General features: G+C 44.6%; 1 protein-coding gene across 1 annotated transcript in view; it reads right to left on the minus strand.

Moving 5' to 3' along the window:
* PTPRR (protein tyrosine phosphatase receptor type R) overlaps positions 1-13,965 on the minus strand; it is a 147,069-nt gene that overhangs the window by 82,098 nt on the left and 51,006 nt on the right. The window contains exon 5 of the mRNA XM_075856954.1: positions 7,206-7,316. Coding sequence (XP_075713069.1) covers positions 7,206-7,316 — 111 coding nt within the window. The remainder of the gene's footprint in view (positions 1-7,205; positions 7,317-13,965) is intronic.

Below are 13,965 nucleotides of genomic sequence, written 5' to 3' on the forward strand. Positions count from 1 at the left end.
ATCACTTTATGATCGGGGAGGGTCCACCTTCTGGGACCCCCACTAAACCTTAAAATGAATGGGCCGCAGCGCTGCAGCAGCTTTAGAGCTGCAGCCACTTCATTATTTTTCCCTGCACAGTTGCACTCCAGAGCCACCCACTGTGCAGGGAACTGCAGTATGGTCCAATTCAAGTGAATGGGGATGGCTGATTTAGCGCCCCCCCCCCCCTCAGATCATAAAGTGATAGCATATTCTAGGGATATCCAATTCATGTGTATTCCTCAACAACACCTATTGATCCTCTGTGCAGCTTTGGCTCCGGGTTCCTCCAGATTCCCGGCAACGTATATAATCCAATAGAGGATGCCAGGGCACCGGATTCAGATAGCAGTTGCAAGTTTACATTTAGTCTTTATTCCATATCACACAAAAGCAATACAGGACAGGCAACATTTTGGTCAACAAGTGGCCTGAGAAAGGATTTTCTAAATGTTTTAGGAACATGTAAAAAAAAAATCCTACAGATTGACAAACAGTGGGGGCAAATTTATCTCCTGTTTACTTTTATCATTTTTTTTAGGTTTAGTGTTCCTTTAAAGAACAATAACAGTATTCAGCATTTTATCCAAGCAGAAACTTTATTTTCTAACTACCTTCTATTATAAAGAAGGACTATGCATGCTGTGCTTTGTGCAATGTTTTTAGTTTACGTGTGTATGTAGGTGGAAAATACGCCTTGCAAACTGGATTTATTATGTACCATTTGAAAGCAATCGCCCACTGCATGGCAATGGCTGTGTTGTTCATTCAAAACACCCAAGTCATCCTCTAACTAGAGACATCATGCAGCTCAGGGTGTTCTAATTTTAGATCACTGTCTTTAACCTTTTCAGGTACTTTGTTTTTCTGTAAAGTTCCACCGATGCTCACTAAAGTAGAGCTTCTGACAAGTTTCTTTGGTTGTCAACTTGAGGGGTTTCCTATGAAACAAACACATGTTGCTGTCTGGATGAATAATTTATAGATCCAAAGTACATACTACAACTAGTGCAAAAAAGTAGTGTAATTATGAAGCTAAATGACTTACAAAACCAAACCAAGCGGGAAAATTGGTCTTTATGTAGCATGGACACAACTGGACAAAACAGCTGACCATGGGACATAACATCTAGCTAGCAGTTGCCACTATTGATAATAATATAGAATAAAAAATTTTGTTTTGCAAATTTTAATTAGGAATAACTTTACAATTCCTTGTGAATTATTTGTATGTGAGCTGTTCTGCTGTCCATGGGCAAAATATGTTCAAGCTGTTGATTTGCAATTGATGCTATAAGTAGTGGGTAACACATACACATATCTAAATACCCTATAGCCAGTTTGTCAGGCACACTGCTCCAATAAATGCCAGTCACATTGCAATGTATTGCTGCAGAGTACTACTAGGATTTCTTTGGAGAACGAAAAAGAGAGAGTACAAGACAAATCTAATGCTGATTTTTTGGGGGGGGGGATTTTTTATTTTTTTTGTGGGGACAGTTAGATCAGCCATAAAAATAAAAAAGAATACTATCCATTTCATTCCACTTCCATTGAAAGTAAATAGAGTAAATGCTTTGGATGGAAAGCTGCCAGACCTGGTACATTGTTGTTAGATCCTGCTGAAAAGAGTGGAATCCACAAGCATCAATCTAATCTGTGAGTCAGACTTATCTTTCTTGTACTTAGTGTTGCAAAGCTTCTAGGAGTATAAGGATGAATTTCTGATCTCATGATAGGTCCTAAAAGTGCAATATGTCCAGTCCCTGGTACCCCTTTAAATACATATGGTTGTTTTGCCATAGTATTAATTTGCTAAAATTACTTAATAAAATACTAAAATGTAACAAGAGTTGTATGTTTACGATTAAATACTGATCAACACTTTCAATGGCTACTGAGTTGATCAGCCCTTTCAAAGGGTTTCCAGGATTTACTATTGATGGTTTATCTTTATGTATGATAGGTGAGATACCGACCCCTTGGTGGATCACTGTTTATCCAGGTACTAAAACATCCAATGTAAAAGGCTGAGCGGGTCTGAGCTGCGTCGCTGTGCTTGGATAAACAACGAAGGGACTCAGGCGCTTTAGCTTTCTTATGCGGTTTTGTGGGGTCACAGGGGTTACTACCCCACTGATCACTTATTGTGACATTGTTGTTAAATATATCTAGCCTAGCATCCAGGTCGAGCAAATGTATAGGTTTACAGTACATGTCACTGATCTGCTGAAAGGAGGGGTGAAGGAAAAGCATTTTAATCTGTTCTGTTTTTAACACCTGAGTAAATATTATTGTGAAAGTTTCCGTCTGTGGGTCTGTCACAACATATATTCTAGTATGCAGACAGGCGTTCTGCTCAATATTCTGCTTCATTGAGGACAATAAGGATATTAAACTTCAATCACTTACATCAATGAATACATCTATCTCTATACACTATATACTATAAAAAAAAAACGTTTTGAATACAAGACCAGACTATTTTGGACCTTAAGGACCAAGCATTTCATTTATTCATTTTTGTGTCACCACATTTCGAGACCCATAACTTTTTTCTTATTGAGGTTTTTTTTTTTTGTTTTTTTTTGCAGAACAATTTGGAACATGAGAAATAAACACAACTTAGTATATGGGAAATAAAACAACTATTATTGTTTCTTGGCTCCTTTAACTACGGAGGACAGAAACTTCCAACCCCAGCCATTATACAAAGTGTTGTTGATAGTCACCCAGCACTATTACATGATCTACCTGTCAGTCAGTCATTTGTATGTTACTCCCATAATCACACCCCTGCGCCTCCTCTTCCTACATATGATAATCCATGCATTTTAAAAGAAAAAATATTGGCCCTAATTCATAAACACTGTTCTAACTAAGTATTACCCATTAAAAATCGCATCTTCAGCAATTTAATCCCTAAATGATGTCATTACGGCAACTAGAGTTTCAGAAAAGTAAGTTTTCTGAATCTGTCCTGGTGATCAATTCCTATTAAGTTGTTTTAAAAAAAAAAAAAAAATGTTGACTTTAATTTTAATCCACCGGTTGAATTTTTGTATTATATTAGTATAAGGGACAACTAATTTAATAGTGATAAGCAACTGATGTCCTAAGAAAAATAAGACGAAAGGTGCCCCCACCCTTAAACTATTTTCTGTGGCACTGCAAAGAAACGCCATGCAAATTTAGCATTCCGCTCAGCTAATAGGCTAAGTGGGACTACACGGCCGCATCAACAGCATCTTACATATTAAAGTTCTAAGGATGTGGCTAAATGGTCCCACTTGGATGAGAGGAATCCTTGGGGCTGCTCAGCAGGAGCTTGTTTTCCTTGAGGCATTTATTGGATAAATGGGTTTGTCCTATATCTTTAAGTTCTCTTTATTCAACATGTTAAAGGGATTTTTCTGTGATATGTGCATTAATATAATTGTTAGGACTTGCAGTTTTCCATAAGCTGAAGAGCCCCAGGTTGCATAACACTGATGCAACATCTAGACTCTTAAAACAGAAGAGCCCTCAGCAGGTTTACACTGCCCATGAAATCCCAAAGTCAGCAAGGCCCCTTCTCTCCAAGGGCCCCATAACAGTATTTGCATCTGTATTATTTTACTAAGTAAGACTCTGTTCATACTGGCCCCATTGCCTTTGTCTTTACAAAATCCAGATGGATTCATTGGAAATATGGTCAGTTCCTCTCCCTCCAACACACTAAATTTTTTACTATAAACCAAAATCAAACAAAAGGAGCATATAGACTAGAATATATATATATATATATTGTATCAAAAGATGTTTATTTATTAATTTAAGCAACAACAGAGATAAAAACACAAATATATAATATACTACAAAGATAAAAAATAAAAAAATGATATCAAACACCAAATATACAACGCCACATTGGTTTCCATGGAGTGAGATATGATATTATTTTGCTACATTAGGTAAAAGCAGCATGGCAAAGAATATACGTTGCAGATATACGTCTATAAGTAAAGGTCAGTACATATCACAATAGAGGTGTATTGACTCACGCCTCCTGAGAACTAACTAGAAACGCGCGTCGAGGCAGCATACACGCCAGTTACTGCACTGCACTTTATTTAATGTAAGTAAGAGTTTAAACTTTTCTTTTCCTGGCAAGGTTTCAGTACTATATGCATGCATATTAGATGTCAGAGGCTTTTCAAGGTGATGATTCAATACAAAAATGTGTGGTGGCTGTCCGCGGCTGCCAGCGGCTGGCCTTGCCGGTAATCACGGACCTTGATTACAGGCCTCATGCTCAAGGTCTGTGATCATGGGCACGCCCGGCCGCTGGCGGCCGTGAACGGCCACCCGCATTTTTGGTTCGTGCTCCCATATAAAGTATGGGAGCACGGTCCATAAAAAGCAAAAGATAGGACATGTCCTATAATTTATGAAGGCTTTCTACGACCCAGACACCTTCCCGCGAATATACAGGAAGGTGTGCATCGTCAATAGTCATGAATGGGTCCGTAATTGCGGACCATAATTACGGTCCGCAATTACGGACTAAATCTACGGTCGTGTGCATGGGGCCTTACTCAGTGAGGACACTAAACAGGGGTAATAGACGGGAAAAATAGGAGGAATCCTCCAGCTCACCTTGATGCAGATTCACACCGCTTGTAGCGCTCGGATCCCCGTGTCGGCACACGGCATCAATACAAAAGGAAAGAACAGAAGGTGGATCCAGCGCTGAGACAGAAGTCGTAATTAAAAAGGAAACTTCTTCCAAGTTTTATTCCATAATTTGGTTAAAATCGGTAAGGCATGTTCCAAGTACAAAAGGTGGTTGGGGATATAGGCGGTGCCTACGCATTTCAGACGCCAACTGCGTCCTTACTAATGACTTATACTATATAAGCAGTATACTGGGTACTGGGTAGCTGTACTGGGTAGCTGAAGAATTATAACTTCCCACAGCTGGCTATTCCCCATGATCTATAGACTGCCAGCTGCATTTTAAAGCAGTGATATGGTATTTTCTTAGAGAGTTCAGCAGCTGTCTGGTTAGTGCAGTATATATCGAAGATAGGAGGCACTCGGTGAACTTTGAGGTGAGGTGCCTGGTATAAAGAGGGATTTACCCTGGTTTGTGTTTTAGCAAGACTGTAAGGGTATGTGCACACGTAGTGACCAAAAACGTCTGAAAATCCAGAGCTGTTTTCAAGGGAAAACAGCCCCTGCTTTTCAGACGTTTTTTGAGCAACTCGCGTTTTTCGCTGCATTTTTCGCGGCGTTTTCGCTGCGTTTTTTACGTCCGTTTTTGGAGCTGTTTTCATTGGAGTCTATGAGAAAACAGCTCCAAAAACGTCCAAAGAAGTGTCCTGCACTTCTTTTTACGAGTCGTAATTTTACGCGTCGTAATTGCCGTACGACGCGTAAAATTACGCGTCGTGGGAACAATACAGCGTTATACCCATAGAAAGTAATGGGCAGATGTTTGACAACGTATTTGAGACGTATTTTCAGATGTAAAACGAGGCAAAAAACGCCTCGTATACGTCTGAAAATAGGTCGTGTGAACCCAGCCTAAGGGTATGTTCACACGAGGGCGTCCGTTACGGCTGAAATTATGGGGATGTTTCAGCCTGAAAACATCCCCGTAATTTCAGCCGTAACGGCATGTGCAGGCGCTTGAACGCCGCGTCCATTACGGGCGTAATGGGCGCTGCTATTTATTGGAGTCAATAAATAACGGCTCCAATTACGGCCAAAGAAGTGACAGGTCACTTCTTTAACGCGGGCGTCTATTTACGCGCCGTCTTTTGACAGCGGCGCGTAAATTACGCCTCGTGTGAACAGACAAACGTCTGCCCATTGCTTTCAATGGGCAGATGTTTGTCAGCGCTATTGAGGCGCTATTTTCAGACGTAAATTGGGGCAAAAACGCCAGAATTACGTCCGTAAATAGGCCGTGTGAACATACCCTAAGGGTCTTTCAAGAGAAAACAGCCTCTGATTTATAGCCATTTTTGTAGACAAAAACGTTTTGTGAGGCGTTTTTTGGAGCTCTTTTTCCATTGACACAATGAAAAACAGCTCCAAAAACAGCGGCATTAAAAACACCACCTCTGAACTAAACACTGTTTTTCCCATTGAATTCAATGGCCAAATATTTGTAGACATTTAGCTTTCATTTTTCAAGGTGTATTTCAAGGCGTTTAATCCCCGAAATACACCTGAACACTCTGCGTGAGAACATTCCCTAAGAGTTATTCCGAGACAGGTTTTTGAAAATTTTCCACATGGCGTGTATCTGGCATTGTAGTCCTGCGTAACAAGCCTATCTGGGCAGGTGGCAGATCGATGCTTTTTACGATTACAGATTTTCCTTAGATCCTTCATATTTTCTGTTTTTGTTAATAGAAATATACGCTGAAAGCATATACTATCTAGGACTCCACTATTCAAACGTGTCAGTCATATAAAGAGACACAATTTGGGATGAAAAAAATGGAGCACATGACATACACTAAGTGTGTTATACCATTTTACAGGTTTGTACAAATCTTCTATGCAGTTGGCATGTGGGCAGCCCTGCATCTAGGAAAATGATTTAACTCTTTTGAGCTGTTGTAAGGGACATACTTCTGTAGATATACCAATGTATATAACTATCTGAAATGTTGCTTTGTTCATGTCTTTTATAGGCTATACTTCCCCTAAACTGGCTATTCATATTTTCTTATGAGAAGTCAATGTACCCCCACATAAACAGCATTATTCCTACCACTATGGCTTAATATAGATTTGTAATAATAAGCTGACAATCGGTTATAATGACCCGTAAATAAGTACACGACCACTAAACATTAGATATACAACAGGATAATTCATACTAGTATGTATTTATTTAATATTTTCTGGCATAGTTTACAAATACAGTATTACACTAATACTATCAATACCTATACCAGACTGTGACTGTTTCCACACCATCTACACTAATATTATATCTTCAGTTTATCGTATAATTTATTGTTTACAGGTATCCGTCATTCATAGTATGTCTAAAGTCAACTTGTCATTCCAATAAGAGGCCATATACAGTGTTATCATGTGTCAACCCAGATTCATGAAATACATGTAGTGCATTAGAGCTGCTTTTATGACTATTTAGAGAATAAATAAATGTATAAACTCACCATTAGGCATGTGACGATTATGACAAATGTGCTGAGGAAGATAACAATAGTGTAAAATCCTTCTTTGGTCCATATCTTATCAGCCTCGTGTTGTCCCTGCAGAACATTTTTCTTTAAAATAAAGAAAGGGATATCAGATTTTTAGAAGAACCTGAGACAAATGTTTCTGGCATTCACTGAAATACATAAAACAGTGTGCACCTAACAGGAGAAGGGGCAGAGAGTGAGGTTAAAATTCTCTTTAATGCTAAAATAATCTCACCACACATGTATTATGGTCAGGACTAACTAAAGCAAACATTGTAAATGTTTTTCTTGGAAATCACCTGGCCCATCAAGTAGGAGGGTACTGTTTACCTGTGTGCAGAGGAAAGAGTTAATTTTAATCTTACATTCGGCTTCTCCGCCCCTCCTCCATACTCCCACACACTTGTGAATTTCATATGACCCTTCCCACCTCCGTGCAGGTGGAAACACTTTCTCAGAATGGATTATTAAGCACAAAGGTTGCGTTAAGCTGTTATTATGTTCTCCAGTGTTACTTATGGTTACACAGATACAGCTTCCCCAAGAGTAAAGGTGAAATATGAATGGGAGATCCGTCCATCCCAAAACACTGTGTACAGATTATAAAGTGATAACCCACATAACTAAGTGTGTTAATTATCTCAACTAAGAGTGCAGATTGTGTCATAGTGTAAAGACTTTAGAACGATATTATATATATATATATATATATATATATATATATATATATATATATATATATATATATATATATACACATACATACATACATACATACATACATACATTCCAGTCGGCCATAACATTAAAACCACTGACAGGTGTTGTTACAATGGCACTTGTCAAGAGGTAGGATATATTATTAGCAAGTGAATAATCAGTTGTTGAAGTTTAAGTGTTGGAAGCAGGAAAAATGGGCAAGGGTAAGGACTTGAGTGAGTTTGATAAGGGCCAAATTGTTCTCGGTATATAGTGGTTTGGTACTACCAAAAGTGGCCCAAGAAAGGAAAAACGGTCATCTGGCAACAGGGTTCTTGGCGCCATAGGCTCATTGATGTGCATGGAAAGCGAAGGCTAGCCCATCTGGTCCGATTCCTCAGAAGATCTACTGTAGCACAAATTACTGAAAAAGTTAATACTATCTATGATAGGAAGGTGTCAGAACATACAGTGAATCGCGGCTTGCTACTGTAACATCCGTGGTTGCTGACCACAAACTCCTTCCATCCAGTCGACACCCTTCTCTCCAGAGATGTCTGCACATACGGCCGTCCACAGTGACCACCAGTGTCAGTCCAGAATCAAGGAGCCAAAGCGCACGCAGGTAGGAGATTGAGCTGATTTCTCCCAGAGCACCCTGGGCTATAGGAAGGGCTGTGCCCCTTCCTCCCATGCCTGAGCGTTGTTGTCGTACCCAAAGTTTGTCTATGCAAATGGTCTCCTAGTGTTTTCCAGTTCCCAGTGTTCCCCGTTCCTGTACTTGTATCCTGTAACCTGTATCCCGTGCTATCCCGGTCAAGTGCTGTACTGAGCTGTAGTCGCGCTGTTCTACTACTCCACACCTGCCGTCTACATGCTGCCTAGTCCCAGCCGAGCCTGTCTTGCTACTGTCCGGGCGGCCACAGGTACACTATACGAACTATAGGCTGTGTCCTGTTGGCCAGCTGCCATACCATCAAGGCGGTATGGCCAAGTAGGTCTACAAACCCAACATGACAGTACGCTCAGGCCATGGACCCTGCTGGTCGATCCAAGACCAAGATGACGTCACAAGAGATGCGGACGGATATGCTAGACCTCCGGTCTCGACAGGACTAACTCCTCCAGGCATGGAACATTATTGCACGTCGGCAGGAGGCGCTAGCTTCCGTTCCTCCTACTACACCTCCTGGCAGTGTTGATCCTCAGACTACACCTCCTGGCAGTGTTGATCCCCGTTTTTCTTTGCCACTTCCTGACCGCTATGATGGAGACGCAGGTACCTGTCGTGGATTTTTGAACCAGTGCCAGATCCACTTCAGCCTGTATGCAAGGGCATTTTCATCTGATGGCGCAAGGGTCGCTTTCATCATCTCTCTCCTCACTGGCAAGGCCCTTGCATGGGTGAATCTTATCTGGGAGAGAAAAGGACCAGAGACCCGTGACTTCCAGGGGTTCCTCAGGAAATTTTGCACGGTGTTTGAGGAGCCTGGATGAATCTCGTCTGCAGCGGCCTCCTTGCTGAACCTACGCCAAGGAGACACCCCCGTGGGCGAGTACGCCATCCACTTCCGCACCCTAGCGGGAGAACTGTTGTGGAACACTGAGGCCCTGGTGGCTACATTCTGGCAGGGACTGTCTCCTAAGATTAAGGACGAACTTGCCGCTCGAGATCTACCCTGGATGACCTCATGCTTCTGGCTGCCCGGATTGATATAAGGATCCGAGAATGGCTCCAAGAAGCTCATCGGGAGGGAGGCCTTCCTCGTCCGGTCCCTACCTTGCAGCAACCTCTGCTTTCCTCAGATGCTGACCCTCCGAAGGAGTCTGTGAGGATGGACCAGTGTAAGCTATCTACCCAGGAGAGACAACACAGACCCACTTCGGGACTCTGTCTATATTGTGGCCTCGGAGGCCATCTTGTGTGTCTGTGTCCCCAAAAGCCCCAAAGCCTAGGGTTGGTAGGAGACACAACCTTGGGTAAAGAAGGACTTCCGTCTAAATTATCCATCCCCGTGACCATAGTGTCCGGCGAGAAAACGCATCGGGTCTCTGCGTATCTGGACTCTGGATCCACTACTAATTTCATTTGTAGAGACCTGGTGGATCTTCTCCAATTGCCCACTACCCCTCTGGATAGGCCGTTGGTGGTTGCATCTGTAAATGGACTACCTCTGCCAGACCCAGTTATAGCTGTGACCAAGCCACTGAGGCTCCAAGTAGGAGCTCTCCACTCCGAGCTTCTCTCGTTCTTTGTCTTGTCCAAGGCCATTAACCCCGTGCTGCTGGGCCTCCCTTGGCTCAGACTACATGCCCCAGTTCTGGACTGGAACTCTGGAGAGGTTCTCCAATGGGGCACCGAGTGTCACAACCGCTGCCTGGTACAGATTTGTTTGGCTCAGCCTCCTCTGCCTCAGTCATTGGCAGGATTGCCTGGTCATCATGCTGCATTTTTGGACGTCTTCAGCAAGAGGAAAGCGGAGACGCTGCCCCCACACCGGGCGTATGACAGTCCTATCGAGCTGATTCCTGGTGCATCCCTTCCCCGTGGTAGGGTATATCCTCTCTCCTTGCCAGAGACTCTGTCCATGTCCGCCTACGTTAAAGAAAACTTGGAGAGGGGCTCCAAGTCTTCCTCCCCGGCAGGAGCCGGGTTCTTCTTCGTCAAGAAAAAGGATGGTTCCCTGCATCCTTGTATCGACTACCGGGGTCTCAACTAGACGGTGAAAAATAAGTTTCCATTGCCATTGATCTCAGAACTGTTTGATTGTATACATGGTGCCAAAAAATTTTCTAAACTAGACCTGCGTGGGGCTTACAACCTAATCCGGATTCGCCGGGGTGATGAATGGAAGACTGCATTTAACACCTGTGACGGACACTATGAATTTCTAGTAATGCCCTTCGGCCTGTGTAATGCTTCCAGGAGTTCGTTAATGACATCTTCCGTGACCTCCTCTATGTTCGTGTAGTAGTTGTCATGTCCATGGCCGCGGGCCGTCAGGCTCACTCACCTGCTGACGGCCGCAGCAATGGGTCTGCGAGCGCTGGCCCCAGTCTCCTTCTCAGGAGATGCCAACGCTCACTTCAGCTCACCTCAGCCAGGTCCCGTAGGGTGCGCGCGCACGCTCGTGGCCGCTCTTAAAGGGGCAGCGCGCGCACCGGACTTTAATGTTAAATTAGCCCATGAGTACCCAGGACTATAAGAAGGGCCCAGCCCCTTCCTCCCATGCCTGAGCATTGTTTTCGTACCCAAAGTTTGTCTTTGCAAATTGTCTCCTAGTGTTTTCCAGTTCCTAGTGTTTCCTATACCTGTATCCTGTATCCCGTGCAATCCTGATCAAGTGCCGTGCTGAGCTGTAGTCGTGCTTTGCTGCATACCACGCCTGTCCAACTACACCACGCCTGACGTCTGCCTGCTGCCTAGTCCCAGCCGAGCCTGTCCTGCTACTGTCCGAGCTGCCACAGGTACACTATACGAACTATAGACTGTTACCTGCGCCCTGTTGGCCAGATTCCATACCATTAAGGCGGTACGGCCCAGTGGGTCCACGAACCCAATGTGAGAGTACGCTCAGGCCATGGACCCCGCTGGTAGATCCAAGACCAAGATGATGTCACAAGAGATGCGCGCAAATATGCTGGACCTCCGGTCTCGACAGGACCAACTCCTCCGGGCCTTGTAACATTCTCGCACTTCGGCAGAAGGCACAAGCTGCCGTTCCTCCTACTACACCTCCTGGCAGTGTTGATCCTCAGACTACACCTCCTGGCAGTGTTAAAACCCCGTTTTTCTTTGCCACTTCCTGACCGCTATGATGGAGACGCAGGTACCTGTCTTGGATTTTTTAACTGTTGTGGAACAATGAGGCCCTGGTGGCTAAATTCTGGCAGGGACTGTCTCCTAAGATTAAGGACGAACTTGCCGCTCGAGATCTACCGTCTACACTGGATGACCTCATCCTTCTGTCTGCCCGGATTGATATGAGGATTCGAGAAGGGCTCCAAGAGGCTCGTCGGGAGGGAGGCCTTCCTAGTCCGGCCCCACCCTTGCAGCAACCTCAGCTGTCCTCAGATGCCAATCCTCCTAAGGAGTCTGTGAGGATGGACCAGTGTAAGCTATCTACCCAGGAGAAACAACGCAGATGCACTTCGGGACTCTGTCTATATTGCGGCCTCGGAGGCCATCTTGTGCGTCTGTGTCCCCAAAAGCCCCAATGCCTAGGGTTGGTAGGAGAGACAACCTTGGGTAAAAAAGGACTTCCGTCTAAATTGCCCATACCCGTGACCACAGTGTCCGGTGAAAAAACGCATCGGGTCTCTGCGTATCTGGACTCTGGATCCGCTGCTAATTTTATTTGTAGAGACCTGGTGGATCTTCTTCAATTACCCACTACCCCTCTGGAGAGGCCGTTGATGGTTGCATCGGTAAATGGACTACCTCTGCCAGACACAGTTATAGCTGTGACCAAGCCGCTGAGGCTCGCAGTGGGAGCTCTCCACTCCGAGACGGATATCATTCTTTGTCTTGTCCAAGGCCGTTAACCCTGTGCTGCTGGGCCTGCCTTGGCTCCGACTACATGCCCCAGTCCTGGACTGAAACTCTGGAGCGTCACAACCGTTGCCTGGGACAGATTAGTTCGGCTCAGCCTCCTCTGCCTCAGTCATTGTCAGGAGTGCCTGGTCATTATGCTGCAATTTCGGACGTCTTCAGCAAGAAGGAGGCGGAGACGCTGCCCCCACACCGGGCGTATGACAGTCCTATCGAGCTGATTCCTGGTGCATCCCTTCCCCGTGGTAGGGTATATCCTCTCTCCTTACCAGAGACTCTGTCCTTCCTTGTCTCCCTCCTGAAGCCGGTGGTTCTGAACCGCTATACCAAGACTCCAAGCCCTGCGGTTGCCTCCAGCGGCCCTTCAGACACCTTTGTGGTTGAGATCCTGGACACTAAAAAAGTAAGAGGAAGAACCTTTTATGGAAGGGGTTTGGTCCAGAGGAGAATCTCAATGCTCCTTCCCTCGTTAAGAGGTTTCTCTTTCGTTCTGGTCCAAAGAGGAGTGGGCGTAAGAGTGGGGATACTGTAACGTCCGTGGTCGCTGACCACAAACTCCTTCCATCCAGTCAACGCCCTTTTCTCCAGAGATGTCTGCACATATGGCCATCCTGTTCCACAGTGACCATGAGGGTGCGCTCGCGAGCTCAGTCCAGACTCAAGGAGCCAAAGATCACGCAGGTGGGAGATTAAGCTGATTGCTCCCAGAGCACCCTGGGCTATAAGAAGGGCTGTGCACCTTCCTCCCATGCCTGAGCGTTGTTGTCATACCCAAAGTTTGTCTATGCAAATGGTCTCCTAGTGTTTTCCAGTTCCCAGTGTTGCCCGTTCCTGTACCTGTATCCTGTAATGTGTATCCCGTGCTATCCTGGTCAAGTGCCGTGCTGAGCTGTAGTCATGCGTTCCTGCTACTCCACGCCTGATGTCTACCTGCTGCCTAGCCCCAGCCGAGCCTGTCTTGCTACTGTCCGAGCTGCCACAGGTACACTATACGAACTATAGACTGTGACCTGTGTCCTACATAGTTACATAGTTTGTACGGTTGAAAAAAGACACATGTCCATCAAGTTCAAACAAGGGATGGGAAAGGGGAAGTAAAACATTTCTACACATAGTGTCCTGTTGGCCAGCTGCCATACCGTCAAGGTGGTACGGCCCAGTGGGTCCACGAACCGAACGTGACAGCTGCATTTGGGGCTGCATAGAGGCAGACCGGTCAGAGTGTTCATGCTGACCCCTTTCTCAAAACATTGGCATGAAAGAACTGGACCATGGAGCAATGAAAGAAGGTGGCCTGGTCTAGTCAAAACAAAATGTGAATCTGTTGCACACTCTGTTCTTGGCTCAGTTCGCGCATCCACATTATAAACTTTTCTCCTACCACTTTATTCACCAAAATAGAAAGTGAAAGTGAGAATATTAATTTCTCTCCGAAGCTGGGGTCTCACCCTATTGTTGTTGAATATGGACAGTAGAGAGAAA

Source organism: Rhinoderma darwinii, chromosome 3 (genome assembly GCF_050947455.1).
Source record: "Rhinoderma darwinii isolate aRhiDar2 chromosome 3, aRhiDar2.hap1, whole genome shotgun sequence".
NCBI lineage: Eukaryota > Metazoa > Chordata > Amphibia > Anura > Rhinodermatidae > Rhinoderma > Rhinoderma darwinii.